Source organism: Dicentrarchus labrax, unplaced genomic scaffold, assembly GCF_905237075.1.
Source record: "Dicentrarchus labrax unplaced genomic scaffold, dlabrax2021, whole genome shotgun sequence".
In the NCBI taxonomy this organism is placed as follows: Eukaryota; Metazoa; Chordata; class Actinopteri; family Moronidae; genus Dicentrarchus; species Dicentrarchus labrax.
In genome coordinates this window covers 8,463,066-8,490,212 of record NW_026136702.1, presented here as the reverse complement: position 1 = coordinate 8,490,212, position 27,147 = coordinate 8,463,066, and the positions used below count along the sequence as shown (strand labels likewise).

The 27,147-nt window shown below is 38.5% G+C and overlaps 1 protein-coding gene across 5 annotated transcripts in view; it reads left to right on the top strand.

Moving 5' to 3' along the window:
• The window catches only part of LOC127371825 (collagen alpha-1(XIX) chain), a 96,067-nt gene that overhangs the window by 10,796 nt on the left and 58,124 nt on the right, over window positions 1-27,147 (top strand). For 3 of the 5 annotated variants that reach the window (XM_051415000.1, XM_051414984.1, XM_051415015.1), the window contains exons 7-16: window positions 490-570; window positions 1,300-1,419; window positions 2,282-2,344; window positions 7,671-7,715; window positions 10,525-10,569; window positions 20,080-20,142; window positions 21,949-21,984; window positions 23,745-23,774; window positions 23,864-23,890; window positions 24,440-24,484. In XM_051415000.1, the coding sequence (XP_051270960.1) occupies window positions 490-570; window positions 1,300-1,419; window positions 2,282-2,344; window positions 7,671-7,715; window positions 10,525-10,569; window positions 20,080-20,142; window positions 21,949-21,984; window positions 23,745-23,774; window positions 23,864-23,890; window positions 24,440-24,484 (555 nt within the window). The remainder of the gene's footprint in view (window positions 1-489; window positions 571-1,299; window positions 1,420-2,281; window positions 2,345-7,670; window positions 7,716-10,524; window positions 10,570-20,079; window positions 20,143-21,948; window positions 21,985-23,744; window positions 23,775-23,863; window positions 23,891-24,439; window positions 24,485-27,147) is intronic. The other 2 variants (XM_051414993.1, XM_051415007.1) reach the window with 2 other exon arrangements.

The following is a 27,147-nucleotide window of genomic DNA, read 5'->3' as shown; positions in this document are numbered from 1 at the left end:
ACATGTTTCAGTGGCATATTTCCATAATCGGTGTAAATCCTCTATTGTGTCATGTGCTATGCTCATTCTGAGAGTTTCCCCTGTGCTAGGGTGTTAAACAAACATTAGGTCAGCTATGCCATTTGGTTACCCGATGCCTCTGAGTAGAACTTGGCTTAAGTAGCATTAACAGCTGACTTTTTAGTCCACGTAATTTGTAAAGAAAGTAAGTCAGTAAATCCAAAAAAAATACTAGGGTTCATGTTCTGCTCTGAAGCAGCTGCTACTCATGCAAAGGTTGAAGCCTTTTCTTGAATTTAGATGTGATGTTTTTGACCTGTTTTGCAGCGGGAATGGCAATGTTCAAGCGAGAACAGTTGACAGTTGAACAAACTGTACTGTCTTAACCAGTGAAGAGCAGAACTTTGCCAGTTCACAGAGGAGCATGATGTGATGACGAACTCTTGTATGATGCTATAATGGTCCCTTAATGAAAGCTGTTTTCCACAGATTGAAATGAGACAAATTCTAATCTACTGTGACCCTTATATGGCTGAAATGGAAAATTGCTGTGAGCTACTGGAGCCCAAGGTAAAGTGTCATGATGTTTTACCACACTAATAACACCCTCTGTTAATAAAGTGACAGCAAGTAATGAATAGTAGAAATTTGAATAGTAAGAATGACTCACTTCTGTCCTTAATGCATTTCACCACTAAAGAAATACATAAGAAGATACAATATATGTTTGTCCTCAAAATGTTGCACTTTTTTTAAATGTACAGTGTTCAGTAGGTCATCAATTTAAGTACATCCACCAAATGTGTTCTGCAGTAACAGCCTGTACTGGTTTATTCTAACCTATGCAGTGTGATCAGACAATGAAAGTGTAACAAGGTTTTTGTCTCTTTTGTCATAAGGGTATGCGTCCCCAGATAGAAATATAATAACAGAGATCTTCCATCACCATAGAATCAATGAGAGCTAATGTTACAGTGATTCCGAATGGGGAGATGACCTCTGACCCCTGACCATTTCATTTATCCATAAGCATGCTGTCATGTCAGTGTAAAGTTACTCCTTGGGAATTGACACAACCTTGAGAAGGACTTATCACTATTAGTCTGCTTAGTGTTTTCTTTGTTTCACTGTACAATATGCATTTTATATTTCTTAATTCCAAATATCGCATAAATATATGCCAGGTTACCTCAGATTAAGTGTGTTGCATTACAATGGATTTGGAAGTTGTTGTTTTTTTGGCATGTAGCAAACATGACAAAAATGTTTTCTAAATGGTGAATTTCTGTATTGATCCAGTGTGGAGCCAAGAAGACATTTAATGGGACTTCCCCTCCCCTGGTTACAGCCCAGCTCCCCCAGATGCTGTCCCAGCCAGCCTCGCAGTCAATTGACAGATGTCAGTGTCCAGCTGAAAAGGTACAATCAATTCCCCCCAACAAGGGCCTCTAATTGAGTAAGTGTAATGGCTATTGTAACTGAACCAACAGAGATTTACACGGCATCCTCTCAATCCTTTATAGGCACTAAACAGCCTTTTAAACAACATTTATACCAAAAAATATATTCTTTGGATGTCAACCAAAGGCAGTATAGCTATAATATATTAGTAAACACAGGTATAATTCTCCCAGACTGTTGAAGCATGGTATATCTGCACTCTGCTATAAATTTGTGAAAATGCAAAGGGTTTCTTCCAGATGCAATATTAATGTTAGATTGAGATGCAAATTGAGACCTGAAAGCTTGAAGCTCTCTTTGAAGGGAGCAGATGGTACAGCTCCAAGGTGATGTCCAATTCCACACCCAGCCTTTTATGTTTTTTAAATTTTCCTTGTATGTTGCAAACATAATCAACTTTTCATAGCCTGAGAACGAGTGAAATCAGGATTTGGGGGTCATAGATTAGAACACAGTGTTGCTACTATGCAGACATGTCAGGTATTTCTATCAATAGAAATACATTTTAGATATTAGTATAGGCTAAAATAATCTACATTTTCAAGAAACACTTTGACTCTGTAAATGCTACATTGCTTTGCTGATTAATGGTTAGTTTCACTTACTTTTTGGGTTCTTCATTCAGAAATCATAATACCCAGACCAAGAGGGTGACTCATATACATCTGCTTCTTTGTGGAGACAGAAGTGTCATAAATGTCCAGGATTTTTGTTTATGGCACGCATATGTGTGAAAAAGATAGATCCAATAGCAATAGCCACATTTTCTCTTTGATTACAAGAAATATTTTAATCCTACTAATGAATACTGTGTGCACAGGGAGATGCTGATCTTCCAGGTGTAGTTGCACTGCCAGGAGAAAAGGGGAATAAAGGAGACAAGGTAGGAACACTAGTTTTATGATGTTGATATATGCACTTGTTTGTTCTTGGTTTTTATTTAAAAAGAAGCATGCAGGGGTTAAGTGAATGTTAGAGATGCAATATTTTCACTGCAATCTAGACTTAGGTAAGTGGGCAGCAACACATTCAACAGCCACAATTCACTGTGAGTCATACATAATGCAGAAACATTGATTTAATCATAGAGAGTATTTGTTCTTTGCCCCTTGCTGTAAATAACCATACTTTTGTTCGCAAATGAAACTCAACTGCTTCCATGGGTTTTATCAGTGTCCAGTACAGCTGGTTTTCCAGGACAATTTACAAATGTATACTTTGTCTTAAAGTCATTTTCGGATAAAGATTAATACATCTCTCTCTCAGCAAGGAAAAGCCTGTGCTGTAATGTCTGACAGAGTTTCATGTTCAGTGGTCAAGGCCCTTTAGAGATTCTGCCATACAATTACCATCACAAGGTGAATTTTCTCTCAAACCTCCCAAGGTGTGTGAATTAGGTTATCATACATTTGTGCAATCACTACAAAAATTGGTAGTTTTATGAGGGAAGAATCCTTTCTCCATGACAGCTCAATAGACAGATTGAGACTGTAAAAAATGCTCAGTCACTTAAAATTGTGGGTGTTGAGTTGAATTACCATGATGTGGCTGTGGGATTAAGATATGCTGGATGACTATTTGACTTTTGTCTCATTTCTGGAAGGCACAAAAGCGACATACATATAAGTGTTTAAATCATTATACCCATAGAGCCCAGCTTTGGAATATGACATTGGGGTATTTTTTGGGCTCCCTACATAGTGAATTGTGACATAGTGTTTAACGCTGTTTATTCTGTAAACAGCACCAGACAGACACCGTTGTTCTGGATACTTAAGATTGGCTTGACATGTTAGGTTGCTGTTCTGTCTTAAACCTACTATAAGGCATTTTCAACTGGTTATGAAACAGTCTTAATTTAATACTGATGCATCTATGTAACCTACATGAACAAAAAAAAAACATCAGCAAGAAGATTGGCTATTTCTAAATAGTTATTTGTGCCTGCCACCAGCTCGGATTTTGTAGAAACACTACTGCTTTTGTCCACAGGGGCCGCTAGAACCAACAAAATATGAAAGTTCCTTGTTGCCGCTTTTGCGTGAAATTAATCATAAATGACATGCATTTCTAGATTATTAAGAAAGCAATTCAGTTTTACATTTAGCTGCCATATTACCAGGCAATTATTACAGTGTCAGTGGAAAATTGAGAATAATGAGCATCTGTCATTTTGTGACTAGAGAGCTATTATATATACATATATGTATATGTTTTAACATTTGAAACATTAAAGCTCTATAGTTGTTATTTCTATTTAATTGTTTGTTTTTTATGGTTTTTTTTATCATTTTCATTTAGGTGACAACTCTGCCTTCTTAGAACAGGTGTAGATCTTTTTTTTATATTAAATGGGCTATGTGGGAACCCACTTTCATGCATTTTGCAGTCAGAGGTATAGATCATTATACTCAAAACTGTGTGTATAGCAACAGATTGTACTAATCGTATTTGTGAACGTGTTATAATTGGACTCTAATGACTCTTAATTGACCTAGCAGGGATCAGCTCTCAAGCTGTAATGTGTCTGTGTATATGCACTTTGAGTGTGTTGGTGGTGCTGGTGATTAATTACTTGCTGCTAATTGATATGAGTATATTCACTCGGTAAGAATGCATCAGGCAATTTTACATTTGACAAAAGTCAGCATGTATAGCAGGCACTGTGACACATTCTTTTGCATATATGTATATGTATATATTCCCCAAGTTCCTTTTGAACCGAAGCCTCTGACTCTTCCAAAGAGACTGCATCATTTATTGGCAAAGGTCACCTGTGTACAAAAAAAGGATGCTCAGAGTGTACTTAATAGTAGATCACTGAGCTGTTATGTGACAATACTCAGTGATTTAAACATGATTTTCAGGAGCACAGGCCATTTCATTTTTTTTTTCCTTTGCAGGCCATGTCTCAAGCTATGAGTCAGTGGCTCATACTGTTAACACTCGAAATCTAATTTCAGGTCTTCAACAAATCAATACTTGGCACCATTTGTTTACTTACTGAACAACAAAATTCATAACAAATCCTATTACAGGCTTGAACACTAAATCAATGAAGTTAAGGAAAATCTTGATCATGGCACACACATTTAAGTCTAAGCCCACTAGTTTGGTCATGATAAACTGGCACAATCAGCCAACAACACACCACTATTACTCAGAAAAACATTATGTTAATTTTGTTTTTATGATGATAATAGACCCATTGTTCCACTTTTAGTCAATAGTATGATTAGGCAAATGTGATCTGTTATGTTATATGTTGTGTTGAGCTGTGTACTTGCATTGTCCCAAATGTTTCCAGCAACACAACAACATTCAAACCAGGAGAAATCCGTAGTTTTATTACACGTAAAGACGTCAAATACATCAGAGAGTGAGGAAAGGAAGTCGGCGAACATGGCTAAATGTAATGTAATGTAAAACTTTAATGAAACCTCATTTGTGAATAATTTCTGCCTGAGACACATCAGATATATTTTCATAGATTCTCTTACTTTTTCTGCGGCATTCTTTACTTAAATGATGAAATAAACATAAAGAATTATGTATTCTGTTCATTTTATTTTAAAGTGATTATGGTGTACATTTCTGACCTACTTCTCTCCATGTGTTCCTCCCACCTCGGGTCTTGAGAGGTTCATCACCTCCTTTATTTCAACCTCGTTTTCTTTCTAATTCCCTGTGTTTATCTCCTTCATCTCTTTATGTGTGCATAGTGTAATGAACTGTTATTGCAGCATGAGAGATGAAGACATTCTCAGTGTGGAAAAACACCATACGTAATCGTAGTTTAAATCTTGACCTAATAAATCTGCAGACACAGGGACATTTGTTTAGATGATGAGTGTAATCAATACTTAAACAGGCACAGCAGCTCCAGTGCCACTTCAGCAATTAGTACACTGACAGGAGTGCTTTGAGATAATTTAATTTACCTGATTTAGAGTTTGAATCCACACAAACTACAGTTGCTGTATTTGATAGACTGTGGTGCAATAGTTATTGATGACACAATTTATTTGACCCATAAATAACTAGAAACGGTAACATAGTAAAAGGTTAAGGTATATTTGATTTACTAGTGCAGGCAGAGCATATGTATGTCATCCACTAACATTAGCTGAAATTTTGTAACTGGAACAGAATTATCATTGGGAGCGAAAGCAGCAGATACTTGAAGACAACAAAATGTAACTGATCACTGGGTGAAAATTTTTCTCATATCTTGTGGGATTTGCAAATGTGCATGTGCCCCTACCACTGAGAGAAAACAAGTAGGAAAGTGGTTTATTTTGAGCCATCTGTGCAGTATATCAGAAACGTCATGCTTTGACACAATCATGTGTAGTAATTGCTTTTCTCTTCTTCACTCTGACCTTGTTGCACATTAATCTGTCTGGTAAATTGTGGTAGCGGTGCACTTCTGTTAAAGCATATTTCATTCATATTGATCCCTAAATTTCCAAGGGAGTTCCAGTGACTATTAAACAGGGTTGCGCTCTTTTAGATTTACATTATAATACATTAAAAGGGTAACAGAGTCATAGTAAATACTGCTAATAAGGTAAGCTCATGAGACTTTCAATTACCAACATGAGAATCTCAATCTGTATAAGATTAAAAGGTACTCCGAGTATACTTATTAACAATTTAGCTTGACTTTGTAGAGATTAATCAAAGACATCTGGGCAATTTAGAGCATTTAAAACACCCATAATGAGAACTGCAGGCCAATCATCGTGACCTACACAGAGGGTTTCTTGGGAAAGTGTGTGTGGATTACTTTGGCTGTGTTACTCCAACAGAAAGTACTATCCCGCATTACAGTCTGAGTTGGATGGAGGATTCTAATGCACTGCAAAGGGATTAAACTGCTATGATTAATCCAGAATCCCTCAGGAAATTAAACAGATAAGGATTGGGTTATAAGAATGCAGCTTACTTGAAAGGAAATCCATTTTCTATGGCCTTGCACATAAACCCTGGTATTACTAGATTTACAGCTCCTGCATGTACATGCAAAAGAAAAAACATAAGCATAATGCTGAAATTAAAACTTCCTACACTTCTTCAATACCCTTAATTTGTTTTGTACCATTTACAACTCTCCTGCCCTTATGGCTTGTGTTTTCAATTAGTGCCCTCTAATTCAATTTATACCCATTGTACCTCCAAAGGGAATAATTCCAGGAATTTAATTCAAGACAGTTTATTATTGCACTGACACTGAATTTTGATTAGCTGTCAAAACCTTCCATTGTTCCTATTATATTCATCAGCGTTAAAATATTATTCATTTTTTTTAAAAGGGTTTTGTGTCAGTGGTTGAATAGAACGTTTAAATGGATGGCTAAATTGAAAGCCCTGTGAAATACGTACATTCCCATATGCAATTTATATAGGAGGTTTATCTGTTCTTAATGAATGACATCAGCAGCTGTGAATTTCTATAGTCTCATACAAATGAAATAATCATGGGATTGCTGAGATCATGGAAGTATTATATCTTGCCACATGCTTAATATCTAGCTAATTTATCACTTCACTAACAAACTGTATTTTTACGGATCAAAGTATTTATTAAAGGTAGACTTGGTATGTTGTCTAGAATAATGAGTACAATAATGGGTTCATAATCCGTGGAATAGTGATGGCATCTCAGTTATTAGGTTGGCCACATTTCTTTTTTTCTTCCTAAACAGGAGTTCTAACAAACAGGGCTTGAAATGAAGATGTGATGTTCAATGGGCATCTTGTTTAATTAGATTTTTAGCTTGCAGCCAGTTCTGTGCTAGCTTAATTTGTTAAATAACTATCTACCTCCATCTTCTCTCTCTTTTGTGGACAATTTGTTCCCTTTCCTATCTGATTCTGTCTTGGACTTGTCCTACACTGCCCTGTAAAGTTATACCCCTAAGATAAAAAACAATGCCTTTTCTGCCTTTCTTGCCTTGTCCTCTTTTTTAAATATTACAATTATTAAAATAATACAATGAACCTTAACAAGGTTCAGATTTGTGCTTTCCAGTTGTTAGGAAATAGTATCCCAATCTGCAGCTGCTGAGCCACAGTGTCAGCAAGAACTCGTGGAACAGCTGTAGGAGCAAGATCGCCGATGAAATGACAAGCCTTGATAGAGCTATTCACTAATGTGTGAACGAGAGACCTTTCACTAACTGTTCTGTGTGTTGTTTCCATCACAGGGCGACACAGGGGATGCCGGGCTTCCAGGAAACCCAGGACATAAGGTAGGCCACTCACTGATGGAACAACTTAAAAACCTTCCCTCAAAGACAATTCCCTATTGTTGCTTTGCCCTTAAAGCTGTGATTGACATGAACACAGTTGGAAACTTTGGTTGTGTTTTTTCATTAAAACATTTTGTTATAGTTTCAAATTGATGTTTGTTTTTACTGCATGGTTTTCAGATGCAGTGAATAGCAGGTGGCATTTTTTGTTTAGTGATTTATGGAATCTGTCACTGCCCCTCTCTGAGATGATTTTCTAACATCATTGGATTAAATCACTGGCTTGCTTTGTGTTGACCCCGTCACAGCAACACAGAAAACAAAGCAATCTCAAAATCAAATTAAACCAGCAAGTGGGCCCCTGCTTGGCGCAGGGTAAATGGTACTGCTACAGAGACACAAGTTCTGTCCCAAGCAGCGGCACTTCTGGTTTGGCCAGGCGCCCTATTGGACACAGTTGGCAGGATTCCTAGTTGGGAAGCCAGTAAGGGATTGTGTCCTTGTCACTGCACTAGCAACTTCTACTAGATGGTTGGGCTGTCTGTACATAGGGGGCTGAGATCTAAATGTGAGCCTCTGTGTCTCAGCTATGTCCTCTCTGTGAAGCTCTTTGCTGTCGGTTGAAAAACTATCCTTGTATGACTTGTTGAGTATTTGAATATGTAACTGTCTAAGCCCTCCCCAGGCTGATAGTCCGGGTCAGGAGTCACAGACATTGAGTCGGACATTTAAATTTGAAGAAAAATGTATTTATTTTAACCGGAAGCTTTAGGAAAGGCTAAGTGCTTGTTTTGTAATTCACTGTTGTTGTTACAGTCCTGAAGAGCTGAGAAAATTGCCAGAGTTTGCATCCTCTTAGTAAAATTACATTTTACTGGGATCACTTGTTTGTTTCTTGCTCACTGCGTTCTGTGATATTGTCATCAGTAAGATTGTAGACCATAAAATGTAGCATCTCGGATACCTGTGTTAAACTCCTTCAGTGAAGGAGGGCGTTTCCAGTCACCAGGAACCACCACTTACTGTGATGCCAGTACTACAGGCTGTTGTACTTTCATGTCTTGCTAAGAGAGTGTGTGGGATTCTGTTCTCAGAAAAATGAAGAAAACACACAACAAGAAAAAATCATATGCACTAGATATTTCATTGCAGTCACGTGATCAGTTGTACTGGATGTGGAAGATGGCTTAATCCTGGACCTTTACCCACTGAAGATGTTAAGCTGGGTGACATTTTTGCCGAAGAACCTTGATACATGGAATATGGAATAACAGTTCATGGCACAGCTCTCTCCACTTCTGCTATCTGAGATGAGGCTCAGGAACCAGCTGAAGCCATTTTCGTTACACAACAGTGCACAAGAAAAGACTACATCAAAGCAGTTCCAGTAGTATTGATGTTGATGCTAATGCACAGTACCATGTCTTGTAGTATTTTACATCTAAGCTTAATTCCCTGTCAGTAAAGCTTTTCATGTTCCAGAGATGTTTCATGAAACCTGTTTACTGTGCAAATCACAATGTGTTGTGTGTCGTTTGTAATATTATTACAGTAGTCTTTTTATTTTTTTTAATTTATAGATGTATGGACACATGTTCTGTACAGATGGCACAAGGCAGTTGTGGCTTATATGGTGCCCTTGGACAAAACCTAAGACACACACATTTTCAGACTCTTTTGGTAGTCATATTGTGAGAACAACAATTCCATGCAGCTGTCGATATCATAAGAGTAATGATATGGTTGCCCTTGGACACTATAATATGGCAGTTTGCTTTATGGGCCAGCTGAGGTCATGAAACTGTATAGGTTACACTCTAATAACAGAGCCAACAAGTTCCAAGACATCTCACACATTTCTGGCAGAGTGTGTGGAAAGTAGGGGCTGGGTAGCTTGTGAAGAATCAGTGATCAGGAAGATATTTGTGGAAATAAGCCTCTAACAGCTTATTCCCTGACAACATATAATCTTACGCATGCTATAGACTTTGCTGAGACTGAAATGATGCTGTGAGCTCACTAAGCAAACAATATTGCTGGGAATTTGGTATCTGGTTCCCAAGTGTGTTTTTGTATCTGTGTCACTGTGGTGCAAGTGTGCAGTTTCTAGCTAAGCTCAATTCGGAGGGGCTGTTAGTGAGTTTTAGAGTTTGGGATTTAACTTTATTGTGCCATTAAGGACAAGACAAAAAGTTCTAGATGCTCCTGTTCCCTTTAGCACAGTTTTATTTACATAGATAGTTGCATTTAGAAAGGATATCTTTTTAATGTCCTGCCACTGTGGGACGTGGTACAGCGTAGACTCATTCTTCTACCACAATAACTAAAGAGCAATACATGATAGCAATATCATACCAACACAGTCCATCTGTATAGTATTGTAATTAGATTAAGGATTCCCTCGGTGCTTAAATTTGCATGTTGATGAGAATAAAATGGTTTTCTTGAAACTACCATAACTCTATAATGAAGTAATTCTTTAAGTGAGTTCATATAAATACAAGATGTATGCAAATATTTAGTAGAAGTATTTATTCGTGAATGTATTCTTTAGCTTATGTTATTAGTATCTTATTAGTATCCGTCTATGAAACACTGAAAATAAGCTTTTCAGAGTGACTATGTTCTTCCATAATATTGCTTTAGAATTTAGAGAGTCTGGTTGATTCCAATAATACTTAACAGGATTGTGGTATAAAAGAACTGTGCCAAATTGTTTAGACCTATTGGGTGTAAAAGTGAAAAAAAAAAGTATGAACTTTTCAAGGGTCTTTTCTTTGCCTTTTAACTTTCAATCTCGTGATTGCAGGGGGAACTTGGATCAGAAGGGCAAAAGGGAATCGATGGGGAGAAGGTAAGTACTACTATCTCCAGCAGACATATATTCCATACATAGCACATCAGCCAGATCTAGTTTCGTCAGGGAATCAATTCTTATAGGCTTTTCATTTTCTGTGTGATGCCCTCGGGGTAGGAGCGGAGCACAGTTTTCTGTGTGACTCTTTTCAGGTGCCTGTTATATCTGAAGCAGATCTAAGTGTGTTCTAGCCCTCAATGTCCTTCTGCAGTGAAATTAATTTATATGTATGCTACCACAGGCTTGGCATACTAATGGACTAAACTAATTTTTCAAATTACTGTAAGCCCCTTCTGTGTCATTTCAGGTTCAATTTTATTGCATGCTTTTAAATCTGTCTGCAGTGATGAAACTAATGTATGTAACGTAAGCCACAACAAGAAGCACAAGTAAATTACTCTTTTTTTCTTTGCCTAAATGCAAATGCATTAGAAATGAATCACCATTCTTCTTGGATCTTTGTGTAGTTGTTTCAGCCACAAGCAAATAAGTACACATTCCATAGTTAGTTTAATCAAAGGGTTGTGTTTTATGTTGTACAGTATTTGTTTGCCCACAATGGCACAATCTCAGTAGATGGTAGCAGTGCAGATGGTCAGTGGCTTAATAAAGGGACTTTTTTTCATCACCATCACCCCCTTGAGTAGACAAACAGCTGCCACAGAAATCAGTCTCCCTGCTGGACCTGCACTCTGCCCCGTAGTTACTCTGAGAGAAATCAAAAAAGAAAACCAGGGATAAACAAGTGTGTGTAGCTGAAAGGGTATTGAGCTGCAGTATAATAGAAGTACCTGGTGTTCAAAAACTATTAATTCGGACTAGGAAGGTAGCTCGATAAATGTTCCATCAGTACTGTTAGAAGAGCCTGCAGAGTTTACAAATAATTCTTGCTTATACAAGAATATTTGAAAACATTTTAATACTTTGAAAACTTGTCAGAATATAGAAAAAAAAAATATTAAAAAAGTAATGAAGTTAGTCCTTTGATGAGCATTGTGTCATTGATAAGAGGAGGGAGAAAATGGACAACTATAATAACCTTTAAATAATACTCAAAATGCAGTTTTGTGCAAAACTTTGAAAATAACTTTTTTTTGGATTGCAAGAAAACATGAACTCTGGTCAAACTTAGTAATACATAAAACATATTAGGAGGTTCTGTATATTAAAGAGAAAAAGAAACTAGTCAACTAGGAAGGGTCCGCTCGGACTGAATAGATTCTGGATAGATTCTTTCCCTCTGTCCTCAACCTCCATAAATAATACCCTAAGTAGGTTACCCTGGATAAATGTAATTGTGCTGTAATCCAAGTAATATTCAGGTTGAAGTAAAAAAAAAAAAAAAAAAAATTGGCAGGTTATAGACTCAGGCATTAGTTTGTCTTCCCACAACCAGCATGGCTTGCTTTGTTCCAAGGTAAGTAGCTATTGGCAGCTTGAAAAGCCAGTTGACGTCATGTGCATATTTGCATATGAATGACACAAGTTTATTTACATATAAATTTGAAGGAGAGCGAGACCACCTAACTGGAAATTAACTCCATCCACATCAAAGACTGACTGATTTGTATTCACAATATTACACAAACTATAATGTGAACATGATTCCTCGGATCAGAGTTTGTATGGTTTATCTATTGATTGCCACTGGTGCTACAGCAATCAAGAGGAAAGAGTGACAGAGCTTGTGAGCAGCCCTTCTTTCTTCGCTGACTGGTTCGCTCTGGGCTCCAGTTGACTGGACCACTGAGTGGTACATAAACTGAAAACAGCTGGAAGCTTGTTCACTATGGAGGGACTGAGACTGTGTTTCCAAGAAAAGCAGCTGCTCAAAACTTTTCTAGAAGTCACCAGTTGATGTCATTTGCATTTGAGTCCAGCTCTGTTTGGGGAGGGAGGGATTTACCATGTGTGTTCAATCAGGCTGGTATACAAATCAAAATCAGGCATGTATTTGTCAGCTTAATGTTTTCATGGTTGTGAGTGGTTTCTAGATTTGTCGCTTTTGGGATATAACATCACCAGGGGGTGTCTGAAAAGCTGTGGACCCTTGGTTCGAGAGGCTGTCTTGCTCCCCTTTGCTCTGTGTGTGTTTAGCATCATCGTTAGTGGTGCTGAGGTGGAAACTTGGTAACAAATGAGATTCTCATTCTCATGACAGTATTCACATAATGAAATATGGAATCTGACAGTTCTAGTTCTCACCAACAACCTGCCACCAATTAAAGTTATTAATTTATCCATTCATCCATTTATTCATTCATTTATTTATATGCAGCTGAAGAAAGACATTTTGAGAATTAATGCTTTTATGTCATCAAAAGCAGAGTTACATGACAAGATCAATATAAATTTCACCTCTATGTGACCAGTACAAGGATAGGACTGGGACACAAATCTGTATTCCTAGAAGGGCAGCAGGAGAGCTGACTTGTTTTTGATCTTTGTGCCTCCCACATGGGTAGTTGAGCTTTCTTTGGTCACGCTCACATGGCTCACCATGCTTGCCCTCTGGGGATTTATTATACTGTGCCCCACTTCCTTGAGTGATTTGAAACAAAGAAAAGTTGAGAAATGGAGACTATATTTTGTGAAGCATTGCTTCTAGCAGGCGAGTTTGTCCAGGATTGCAGACCCCCATTGTGGATAGTATTGGATGGCTCTGAGACATGTCTAGCCTGTAGCTTAGCTCAAAAACAGCCGGTCTAGCTAAATGAAAAGTGAAAAAGATATACCTTCCAATCGTCTGTATCTTGTTAGCTAGCATGCCAGTTAGCAATCCAAGAGTCACCTGAGCTCAGCGATGACATTGGCACATCTAGGCTAAATAGGCTTATAGGAAATGTACTCTGCAGTGGATGCAGTTTCAAATATTGCAAAGTACAGTACTTGAGAAAAAAAAAAAAAGAAATGATTTTAAATTGTGCTGAAAAGCTTGTATTTCCATTACCTGCATTAACCAACTTGTTGGCCACCTGGGGGCAGTGGAAACAAGCTGTAAACACATTGCTTAACATACAGTATCACCTTTTAAGTTGATGTGTCACACTTGTTAGTAAGCTGTTGTTGACTTACACATACAAAAACAACATAACGACTAATTTGCATTGTTTTACCAGTACACGGCCCTAAGTGTTACAAAAAGGCTAAAAGGAGAGGCTTAATGAAAAGAATCCCTTTGTAATTTGAACTATATGATATGGGTTGATATTTAATTTGTAAATTATTTTTATAATTCCTCTTTTTATTGCCAGTTCAAATATCAAATAATTAATTACTTTGTGAGTTAGTCTATTTATTCATAGATTATAAATTAATTTCACAAATGTATAAATGCCTTTTTTTAATATAGTTGTTCTTAATTAATTAAATGCTTTATGACTAGGTCTCTGACACTTTGGTGCTCCATAGCTGCTGTCAAAAGTGACACTAATTACAAAACAGTGAGTTTATAGATTCTAAAACACTCTGTAGAGCGCAAGGGGAACTTCAAACTAGGGGGAAATTCTCTGTTGCTTTGTCACCAGAAGCAACTGTTTTCACATGCAAGTAGCAATATGACCCATTGTTAATATATAAATATTGATTGTAGCTGCTTTCAAGTAAAGAAATTAAATACAATATCTCCCTAATGCCCTTAGTGGGGTTTTTTTTAGCAAATAATCCCAACACAAGTTTCAGCCATTTATCACAATTGATACAGTATTACATTTTCCATGTATGCGCCGTTGTGAAAATCCTGTGGAAACCAAGATCTAAGATCTAACATAGTCTCCCTACCCGGGAAATTACAACATAAATCAAGCTGTGATGGGATGTTCATTATTAGTCTTTTCCACAGTTGTGCTGTTTTTTCTGATTTATCTGATTTCTTGACCTAACCCTTCTACTTGATTTAGATTAATATGATGGCAGGATACTGGAATAAAAGATATGAGGTAACCTGGCCCCATGTCTCATCAGTGAGCATCAAGCAGTACAGGATTAATGGATTCAAACCAGTATTCCCAGTGCCTCAGCAAGTAAGTGTATGAAGTTGAGCCTCATCGGCTAAATAAAGCTGCCTGTTCTTAACCAGTTAATCACCTACAGTGATCAGTACTAAGAGACTGCAGATGTTTTAGGTCTGTAATGTAGATATCAAACGGACCTTTTAGCTATTGTGTGTTTCCTTTAGGTCTGTAAAACTGTGAGAGCTGCATAGATCATGTGATCAATGAATAATTTATATATAATATAATGATACTGTTAAGTACAATTATATCTGTGGTTGTTGACTCATTTGGTTCGCTTCTGATTTTGTCTCAGTTGCTTCAATGTATAATATTGTAAGAACTGTAGAAAACATGTTTTTAATTTGTTTAAAATCAAATATAGTAACCTATCTTTGATTTTAAACTAATTAAAAACTTTTGTGTTGCACAAATAAACTTGCTTGATAATTTCAGTTAACCTATTTACTGCGACTACTAGAGTCTATTACCCGATCTGTCCCTTTACTGCAATTAGCTCATATTCCATTTTTAAAGCTAGTATGTTATTTAAGGCTCGAGTAGACACCTGAGAAGCCAGAATTCTATGTATGAGCATGTGATCAAGTATCGTTTTGCAGATACACGTCCTATGGGACAGAAGGAGTGCACAACGTGTTATCTTGTGGGTAATCCAAGTTACATTTGTGGATACATGATGTTCAGTTGAAGAGTGAAGTGTCATACAAAAAGGAGTCAAGCAACGCTGATAGAACATGATATCCAATGCACTAGAGGATCTCTGACACTGTACTGCACTCTGATATCCTCACAATGACCCTTTGTTTAGGTTACCTTGGGAAACTATATTTATTCATAGAGTGTAGTGGACATGCTAATAAGGTATTTTTTCTAGCACTATATGCGATTAGTTGTATACCACACTGTATGTGGTGGTGTATCGCTGAGCAAATGGAAAGTCACAAAAGGCATTTCCTGCTGTAACCTCCCTGGCATTTGTGGGCCGGCACTCAAGATATCTGTGTTACTTAGAGATCCTGTTCCACAGAGCTTTAAAGGCCTGTCATTCAGTATTACAACATTTCCCCACCTGAATGTTATGAATATTTAATACATCTACAATTTTAATTTATCCTCCCCCCAATAGGCCAAACCCAGTTTGTGTGATTAAATTGTGCACAGCAACTAAAACCTGCAATTATTCTACCTCTTGTCACTCAAGGGCACTGACCTGCAGCTGCTATGGTTAGTAAAAGGTATAAGTAAAACTTAATTAGACTGCATTTGTACATCCCCACTTCTCTGCCTCTGTTTATTTGCTTGCTTTAGTTGCCTTGTGCTGGGGAGTTGCCAGATTGTCTTGTGGCCCCTCCGCTACAGGAGTGACGAGAAACAGTGGTGTGTGTAATTAGCAGGCAAGTGTACACAGCTCCCCACAGTGTTCTGACCTCGTGCTGCAGGAACGACAGCCACACAGCCAGCACCAGCCTATTCCCAGCCCTTTCTCACTCCTTCGTCCTTCCCTGTAAATGCAACAAAGCCCACGGCTTGCAACAAAAGCTAACAATATATCTCACCCCTCCAGTCTACATCTCCCTCCATGTCACTGTGCACCTGAATTGGGCCTCTGGGCTCACGGCTGAGTCCAGCAGACAGAAGGTCAGCATCTCAACTAGGCTATGGTGTGGAAGGTAGTATGATAATAAAAAATGGGGTCCCTTAAGGGGTCATTAGTTGTTTTCTACTTCAGAGATGGGACTTTCTTGACAATCATCAACACATATCATATTTGAATAGTTTACTGTTGGTCAGTTAAGACTATTTAAAACAGTGTAGTTTAAACCATAATCTGAGTTATTGCTTTGACATAATTCAAATATAAGTACATAAGTACATCGTTTCCCTCTCTAGTGAACTACTCCAACTGATGTATACATTTAGTTTTGCTATTATTTAGCTGATAACAAAAAGTCTGTCTTATTTCTAACTCCTACTTCATTTGAACAAATCCATTAGAAAGACTGTTTTAAAAGTCCCCATAGGAGGAGGCTCAAGAAGGGAGAGAAACAAGAGAAAATGGAGTGTTCTGGATCAACTTTACACAGTGACAAGTGTATAAAATTGGCAGGTAACACTTGACTGCACAGTTCTGTAAAACATTTGCAGAAGTGACAACCACTACTTTTTAGCAAAATAAGAGAAACCATGTCATTTATCGGTTTCATTAAATACAGTATTTGTTTATTGTCTAGAATTTCTGCTCTCCTAAATGGGATAGTTGAATGAATTAAAACCCTTTTCTATTTTTGCCAAAGACCAAATAATTGCATGTGAATTAACACGGCATGCTATTAAAACAGCATAATGTCCTTTTCATTCTCTCTCTCTCTCTCTCTCTCTCTCTCTCAAAATGGATTCCATAAAAGCTTTTTGAGAAAATACAACTAGGATATGCACTCTTTATTTTGACAAGCAATTGTTTGTGCCCTAATATTAAATACCAAAAAACATAGTGAACATTTTAAAAGCACCAACTCTCAATTAACTCAGAAAGCATGGTGTACTGCAGCGGCTGTAGGCAAATGAGACAATTAGAGTGAAAACTGGTTAATTGTGTATTTTCTTTCTGTGTTCGCCTGAGTAAGATTTAATGCAAAATTTGCAACTGTGCCAAAAACCCTCAGCCAAAAAAGTGCAGTCTCACTTTTAATTGCACTGGTTCAGTCCAGTTTTTTTTTCTCTTTGCCAAAATATCTTATGTCATACTAAATTAACAACCACAAGCACACATGGGAAAGTAAGCATCACTCAGAATGACAGCAGAGTGAGAGTGCACTATTAGTATTTGGCAAACTTGATAAGTTATGAATTTCTAATGAAAAACTGCTTTGTTGACTGTTATTAAAATATTTACCAGCAGAAAACAGTTTTTGTGGCACACAGACTGGCTGAAACAGTTGCAAAGCTGAGCTAGGCTGTAAAACAGGGTATGCAATTCAATATATGGCGAGAGAGTGACTTTCTGATTGACTGAGCTTCTGACTGACCTGAATTTGGTTTCTGATAAGGACATGTGCCATGGGAAAAATTACTCACCACCTTGCACAATTCCAGTTGCATTATACAGTTTGAATTATGGCAATTTCCTGTCAGCTCTTCTGTTAACATATTGTCTTGTGTCTGCAGTCTTCAGGAGAGGATGCTGGGAGGGGACATTCATTTTGCAACAGTGATGTAAAACATCACCTTAAATATTTATGACTTATATCAAATCCCTACATTGTAATAGTATAGCTATTCAAACTTATCACAGTCCTAGGTAGAACATATTTTAGGATGTACAAACTGTATGTATAGTAGATGTTATTAAATATAAAATAACAATATAAAACTGATTTGTGGTCAGCTTTTTGCTTTTTTGCACTTCAGCTCTGGTCATGTATGTATATCAACACCATAACTGAGAGACAAGCACCACTTCAGGTAAATTATAAGGATATAAATTAATTAGTTAAAGAAATCAGAGACTGTCATTAGTCATGACAATATATATACTGTATATATTCAGTTTAAATGTACAGTATTACTGTAACTGGCACAGAGTGCTTGAGGGCTGCAAAGTGAATATGGGGTCAGGAGTGATCATAACTCTGACGGGAGTAAAAAGAGGTTTGGTGACATTTTGCAGGAGTACATGTTAATGATTGGAAATCTGCAGGAGTGGCTGCTTGCAGGACTAACAAGACAGTCCGATTCAGTCATCGACTTAAGGTCACAGTACAATAATTGTCAATCACACAGAGGACTAATAGATTTTTGGACACACGTATGACACAACGTGTTTCAACCATGCATACTACAGCTCTTACATCTCCCAACAACACTTTTGGATCAAAGGAGGGGTTTTATATACTCTTACAAAACTGTGGACTACCATAATACAGATTTCATGCTGTTCTAGACAGCTGAATACCTCTTTTCTGATTCTCTGAGTAACATTTCACGCTGTCAAAATCATGGATTTTTATACTTGAAGTTGCTAAAGTTAAATTATTTTTTAGCCAAGTTGAAAGATGTTCTCTCTTACAAAATATGTGGGCATGTCAGTATGACATTATTGAGTCTTTGTAATTTAATAGATGATGCTGAGGTATGTTATTCTGCATTGCTGAAGTGGATAATGTGTAGTAGTGTGGCTTTAGAAATGTGTGTTCAATTTGCCCCGAACTCACAACGTCAAAGTTGTGAATGGGAACAAACGTCAGTCTTGTGGTCTGAAAAACCACATAAAGACCGTAAAGGATCACAGTAAGAAAACCATGTTTATATTGCAGAACAAAGAGATAAAATGTCCACATTTTTCTCACAAAAATAATCAAATACTCTTTGGTAATCGACAGAACCTGAAGTTGTTTATTTCCTTGTTATCAGATGAGCCTTGTGTTCTGATGCTCCTTAGTTTCTGCTACAGCTCTGGTAATAACTGCTTCTGGATCCCCTTGTGTCAGATTGCCCCAGTAAAGTGGTTAGGCTGTCGATTTAAATAAAGAATTGGGCTCTCATGTACAGCTATGAGACAGCTGCCCTATTAGTGACGGTGTGCGTTGGCTGAGGGCCCATATAAAGTGATACAATCTGATAAAATCATGTCACTATAAGTGCAACTTATAGGCAAGCTGTTAACCATTGGGGCAATTATTTTACACCACTGTTACCGTGGCTTCTGTTTTCTGAATGGTAGTGTTTAATATGAGGCTTGCAGGGAATAGGCAATGAATTAGTCACGTCTCTGGTGGAGCCAGACTTAATGTGATAAAGGTAGGTAATCATCTTCTGCAGATATATAATTTACTATTAATAGCCATTCTAACTCTAAATTTAACCATGACAAATTATTGTATTTCTGAGTCATTTTACAGACCGCTCACATTCCCCATCTTTCCTGTTCTCCCCCTAACCTATTTCAAAGAGCTGCTGCTACTGGCCCAAATGTGTCACACCTAACAAGGCTTGCTGCAAATTTAGCCTGTCAATATGTGTCAAGCCTCATTCATCAGCTATCACTCTTTATCTCAGCTGTCCTTCTTCTTTCACATTTCACCACCGTGAGGCTTGACTTTCCCCCGAGCTTGCGTAGTTCAATTCCACCCCCAGGTCCTCCGCTTCAGGGAGTAAAAGCAATGACAATCATAGTCCTTGCTAAACCTAAGTGCAACGAGGCAAAACAGAAAAGGGGGTAGCGGGGTAGACTCTGTGTAACCAGCTGATTGTAAATCTCTCAGCAGACTTTGGGTACATGCAGTGTCTAATGATTGACATTATCTGCTCTTTTCTCAATGACTGGTCGTGACAGGCATGAGAATCTCACACCTGCATGAGATACTTGTCTGCGGAGTGTCAACACACTGACATACAGTAACACGTGCTGTGTTATTTTTTTTAACAATATTTTAATCATCTGTCATTCTCACTAAAAAGAATGATCCTTCATTATATTGCATATTTTTGTTCCCAGGGTCTGAAAGGTGACCCAGGGCCAGTTGGTCCAGTTGGTCCAGTTGGTCCAAAAGGAAACAAAGTGAGTGAGTCTGCCATACATACTGGCCTCGACAAAATTACACTATAATTGTTTTTCTTTTTTTAATGAAAATAGATACTTCAGGGAATCTGCTTGACTTTCATGAGCTGTAATCCCAGTCTCAATAACGGGTTTGCCCATCTGTTTGAAGTGCTGCTATGATTGCTACTCCAAACATGGCCAGCTAAAGAATACTGTTATTGCTATCATAACTTAGCAAGACCTTATTGATGGTCATATAGAGTAGCTTTTATCCCGGCTTAGAGAAAATGTTCCAGTCACTGTATTTGCGGAGTATTTGTATATTCATAGGGATAGCTGTTTGTAATGGACATACCCAACAAAATCCCTTTATCTTGCCCTCTCTAAACAGTTTTTTTTTATTGGACTAAAGCCTAAAGCAAAAATGTGGATTGCATACTATTGCCTGCTTGTTTTGGGGACTTGACACAGGGACTCTTGATTTAGAATATATTTGACATTTGGTCTCAAATATTAGAAATCCAATAGTTATGTAGGTTTGTCCTGTATGGGTTATGACTGGTTCCATAAGCCTGGGATTGAAGGCAAGCTGGGAGCTGCAGAGGAGTTTCATGCAAAACCTTGTCCTTATCTGCAGCCCCTTTATAGTCTATTCACTGACATCACTGACATGAATTAGATTAAGTCTTGTTGCAATGCAGAAAATATTGGTCTTTTTAAAGTTTTTCTTTTCTTTTCATCCCACAGTGGGATTATTTTCCATGTATGAGATGAAATGTTTTTCCTGTAATTAGTTGCCATATCTCCAACTCTTTTATTTTTCCTCCCGTATTGGGGCTTTTTTTTTTTTTGTTGTTGTTGTCTTTTGGAAGAACTCACCACATAATTGTAGGTGCAATGCTCTGTCTGCCAGCCTTGAAGTTATAATGAGGTCTGTGTGTTTCTGTGAAGACAACAGAGAATCACAGGGTATTTTATCCTATTTTCCAGATGGGAGGGTGGGGGGTGGGGGAGGAGAGAAGGTTTGTTTGTATTGAAACTGACAGAGGGAGGCAGATTTGGAAGCATAAAGTAATGAGTCCCCTGAATATCCCATAGCAGGCATATTTTAGCTGTGACATTCATTTAGACAACAAAATGGATATGAACTACAAGGCCCTTTTTTTTCTTTCATCCACATACGATAAAAGGGTATTGTCCACTGATTCTCAACTTAGTGCTTTATGAAGTACGGTCTGTGGTGAAAAGGGGAGGGAACTGCAAAAACATTGGACAGTGATCCATGTGTTTTATCTGAAAAGGCAAAAAAAACAAGAGAGGCAGTCAAAAGCATGTGAGATCATTGCTTACACTGGGTTATGCTGGCGTCAAAAGACATCTACTTCTTTCCTTGTATGACTTTTCATGACTGTCTGTATGTCACAGTCACCAAACAATGTTATCATACCTGTCCATTGTTAATGCTGCAAAGCTTTTACATGATATAGTACGGCTGTGTTTATTTTAAGGCCTGTCACATTTAATAGCACTAGCCCACCTGCCAGTTGTCTGACAGTGTGAAAGTCATCAGACAGGGTTCATTTCAAGACATACTGTAAATACCAGTAAATGGCTTTCTATAGCACACAGTGCATATGTTGAACTAGTACTGTGATGCGTAGTACATCTTATTTTACCTGACCAGTTTTTATTACAAACACGATGGCTGGCCTTAAGAGACTAGATGTCTAAAAATCAAAAATATGTTGTATTGATTTACCCTCAGCCAAGATGTTATTGACAGAAGTTTTAGGAGTTTTGACTAATTATTATCTTCCTTCGTAGGGGGATGTGGGTCTGCCTGGAGTTCCAGGGCTGCCTGTAAGTTCACACTGTTTCATTTACATCTTGTTATGCTATCTGTATATATGAGGACATTGAAAAGAGCAAAAATGTTGAAATGTACTCATGCGGGTGTAACCTGAAATGGCTGGACTGAGCTTTGTAAATATCACAGCCTTTTGGCTGACCAGGCGCTACTCACAGTTTTAAAGCATCTGGCTCACAGCGATGGAAAGTGAGGCACTCAGGTGAGCAGTCTCTGCGTCACATTACCATCGCCTGGGAATGGGTCAAACAAGGAGCAGATAGACAGGGCTCAGTGGGCATCCTCACTTGGCCCAAAAGGGATAGGGATGGGCAACCAGGCAGAGAAGAATGGGGCTCCAAGCCCCAGGGTGGGGGTGGAGGCTGACAGGTAGTCGCTGGCTGTATCCTACATCCTACAGACATGCACTTATTGGGTTGGTGGCTGTCCCTGCAGACTTTTTGCATTGACAGACACCCGGGAAGCACTACACCAAGCTTTATGTATTTCGATCTTATAATTGGACTGGCTGCACTGGTGTTGTTTCTGTGGTCCTGTAAAATCCAGAGGACAGAGAACATAATCCAGAAATGTACTCATTCCAGTGCACACACAAATTGAAGGTACACATGTCAGCAGACAGCAGATGGATGTACTTGCAGATGCTTGCATAGTCACCTATCAACACATATAGTGCATGTGTAGGCACAGATGCAAACCGCACATACTCTCAATGCATTGTAGCCAGGGAGTTGACAGATCCTGGAGATTAAAGGTGCTTCTGCGGGTGGTTAGCTAATTATGTACACATGATGAGGGGATCAGCCTGCCAGTTTTAATCAGCACTGGAGAGATACAAAAACTGTGTCCCACTGCTTCTGGCTTTCCCCTTTAATGTCACTAAAGTTCCTACGATACCCACAGAACACTGCTGGTAGCCATTAGCTATTCTGTAATGCAAATTTTACATTTATAAGAACAAGCAAAATAACAGTTCCCTGACTAGCAAACATGGTTTTAACAAACTTTCTCACATCATGTCAGTAAATTGGTTGGTGTGAGAGTGTGAGCAGAAAAATGTTCAGAGGAAGCTATTAAAATAGTATGGACTTACTGCGGGTGGATTTGCATTGTATTGCTTGCTGCCCAAGGTCAAAACTCAGTGCTCACAAGCCAACTAAAGATATACCGTTGTACATGAATAATTGATTTATTAGCAAACGCACTGCAGGGAGACTGAGGCATGTTTTACTTAGGGTGTTACAGGTAAGAGTTGTCACTCTATAGATACAGCTGCAAATATAGGTTCGTCAGCCTCCTTGTTAAATAGTTTTATTTTCTTTTGTTGTTTGTTCTTTGCTTGAGGCTTCTGACTGATGTGGAAGACATATGTTCTGAATGTCCATATCTGCAGCTGTTTCCAAGAAAAGTCAACAGCATTTGACTTTTGGATGCCAATTGAAAGAAGACACCAATTATTTGCCTTCTATTTGAAAGCTGAGATGCTTAATGCGGCCTTGTGTCCGTTCTGTGGCCTGGTGGACAGATGACTCTGTCTGCCGTTCCCTGACAGTGGCCAGCAGGGTGTCTCGGGAGTTGTAATAGTCATGCCCTAACTTGTCTTCGGGTCATGGCGGCCAAGGATGATTACCTCATGACCAATTGTGTTGCTTGTCTATAAGTGGCAGGCATGTATTGTTATACCAAATAGGAACCCTGTGAGTCATGTTTTCATCTTGACTGACATGTTTTTAATTGTGTTTTTGATTCCTAGGCTGACAAAGAATGTCTCAAAGGAGATCAGGTACTTAAATTACATTAATATTGTTTTCAGTGAAAATATCTACACATTCTGTATTCTTGAGCTTATAAATATTTATTTGCCACATACAGGGCACTCGAGGTGACAAAGGAGAGAAGGTAACAAATGAATAATCCTATCTATGTATAGTATCTCATTTTCATCTGTTTTTCCTGTTGGACAAAGTGCACATAACATGTTCTCAAGCAATCAAGCACAACTATTAGGTTCAACAAGCAATTATTTGAAGCACCATAAGCATGTCCTTGCACAAGAACTTCAAAACAAAATCACAACTCAGCATATACCTTGATTAACTTAAGATACTGTGTAGAATAATGGAATGAAGCTCTCATCAACCGAGGCTGCAAATTGCCTATTAAGGGGATCGTGGAGAAGTCACCTAGAAACTGTTCATGAGTAAGAATGGAAACTACGGCTGTATATTCTCCCCTCTATCTATTCATGCAATTTTAACTAAGCTAATGCTGTGTTTCCTATCACTGCACATAAGCCCACTAGTTATCCACTGGTCTGCTGAGAACATGTGGCACAAACATCTGTCTGCATCAGGTTTTTAACAAGAAGCCAGCCATAATCTCCTCTTACAATGCCAAATGCACATGAATGTAGCACCCAATTCACTTTGATACATGTCCTTTCCGCAGGGATTGGCTGGAGTGCCAGGGGATCCAGGCAAAGAGGGCAAAAGGGTGAGTAAACAGAAACAGCCCACCAGTTGTGTGGCCTGGCTAGTGGTTGTACTGACTGCGAGGACCTGGCCTGTGGAAAGGCCAAACAGCAGCTGAGTGGCTGTTGTTGTTTTGGGGGAGGCGAAGATGATCTGTGGCAAAGGGATTGCGATGGGCTTGCAAAGAGAGAAGGGGAGGTGTGGGCTTGTTGTATGACAATTAATGAATGGGCTCCGTGGTCAAGGGGTCACACACACTCACAGTATGACTGGCAGCACACATGGTTAAGTCCCGCTGGGTGACTGTGCTGGACAGTATTCAGTTTCCTAAGAGGCCAGCATGATCTGGGACAGAGACAATGCCCATGAGTGAATCAACTGAAACATTACACCACATTTATTTATTCTGACCATAATAACTTTAGGAATACAAGTGTCAGGGTTTGTAAGACAATGTCTTAATCAAAAGTATTTTCTTTTCAAAGCTTTTTAAATGAAAATTTCAATTCCAGTTGATTAGATTTAAGTACTTTTAATCCATGTAGGTGTTCTGGCATTAGTAACGGGTAAACATGCTAACATTATGGTGGGCTGAAGATTGCCCAACAGCAAGAATGTTATTGCTCCTTGACATCACAGCTGAAAGGCAGTGTTCAATGACAGGTGGAGAGAGTGTCCTTTTGTGTCCCACTTAATTGACTTGGTGGGAATACCTTCGTCGGTGATACCGCCATCAAAATAGACTCTTCAGGCAACTCAGAATTCCTGTCTTACAGAGAATGGCCACAAAACAGCAAGAAAACATTTGGCTTTTCAGCAGCAAAATATAAAATATATAGCAGGTTGAGCTATACAGCACCAATAAGTAGGTCAGGCAAATGTTTGTTTCAGATTAAGCAAGAGCCGAGATGATGCACAATACTCAAGACATCTGGACACAAGTATCTCAAGAATTCCACCCTTCTGTGTGTGTGTGTGTGTGTGTGAATACATTCAAACTCAACTTGTTCCAATAACATTAACAATTTATGACCTATCATTGGTTGTATTTCTCAATGGATCATTTCCCACAATGCATGAAGTAACAGAATCTACTTTCAGGGAAAGTATTCACAGTCAAAAAAAGTGAGGCTCAGAGGCTGGTGCAGATGTTTTTCCAATTTTGTTGTCTCTCTACCTCATTAGTTAGGTGTTATGTTATACGTAACCTGACTTAAGTAGGGATGGAGCGTCAAAAGGGACTGAGTGTCATAGGCATCAATTATGGTGTGCACTTTTCTTCTGAAATACAGTTTTATGATAAATCTTTCAATCATAATTGGTTTTGAGGAAATAGGAAAGTCTCTCTGCGTTTGATGTTGTGGCTTCTTGGTTTCCTATATACCCGTAATAATTCTTGCAGTACTTATTTCTTTGAAGATTTTGTAGGTAAAACAGCCTTAGGGCTTTAAACTGGTCATTTCAGACTTTCTGCTGTTGTTGTTGCCGAAGACACAGTTCTGATCTATTAATACCCTGTCTTTGATGACTGGCTGACTTCATGGTGACTGTTAATGTGCTAAGGTTTCTGCTTATTCTTAGCACTAGGAGTCACATGTTGCCTCAAAGTTGTTGACCAACCTGTGTTTCTGCAGTTTGACAACCTATTTTAGGAGGGTGGACATGTATCATTATCAGGGGCTAGCTAGTGGCCAGCTGATACAGCAAGAGACTCTCACCCAATTAGCAACTCTTGTCCATGCTTGCAACTTATTGGTTTCACTAAGAGCCATGGCTGCTGTGCAAATGATGCAGAATATCTTGACATAGACTGACCACTCCACAACCTTCATATAATAGCCGGGAGTGGAAAGCTTTCACAAGGCCTTAGATTCAAGCCAGACCATCTTTCACACTGTCTCTTTCAATTTATTGTTGAAGAAAATACAACCACTCTAAGCTATTTAGATTTACTTCAAGGAGATGTGGAGGACATTGTAGTGGGGAGAAGAGGAATGATGCCATTTGCACTGATCCTTTTCTGAAGCTTAAAGCAACATATGCAAGAGAGGATATCAAGGGCAGTCACCCAACCCCCTTATGTGACCCAGTGTCTAACATTCACAGAATCTTGATTTTATCTTATTACCTTGATGGATGGCTAGTTCAGTTTATCAGGGTAGAGGTAAGGGCCAGTCCAACCATGCCTAGGAATTTATGGGAATGTATTGCCCCCACATTACACATTGCCATTAATAGTAATGTGAATGGCTTGGTTTTATCTATTATGGATGGCATTGACATAGAATGGCAGGCCAAGAGTAGGACTTTGGGATTCAGAGGCACATTATAGCAGATCAAAAAGGAAGATGGGGAGCACCAGTAAAAAGGATATGTCCCCCTCGCTAACTGTGGTGTGCTAAAATTTTCATCAGGCACCGTAATGATGTGCTAAGCTCTGTGTTGTCATATTAGACTAGCCCAGTCCTACACAGATCGAGAAGGTGAAGTGCTGAAGGAAGCAACCTTGGAATTTTAGAGTTTTCACTGTAGTCATTTGTAAGCCATGTATTAAGTATGCTCATACAGCATGCAGTGCAGAGAAATGCCTGTCTGACATCCATCTCGAAATATGAGGAACTGTATAATAAAGGCTTGTGTGCATACAAAAGTGATGTGGGATTTGATGGCAGAAAGCATAGCAAA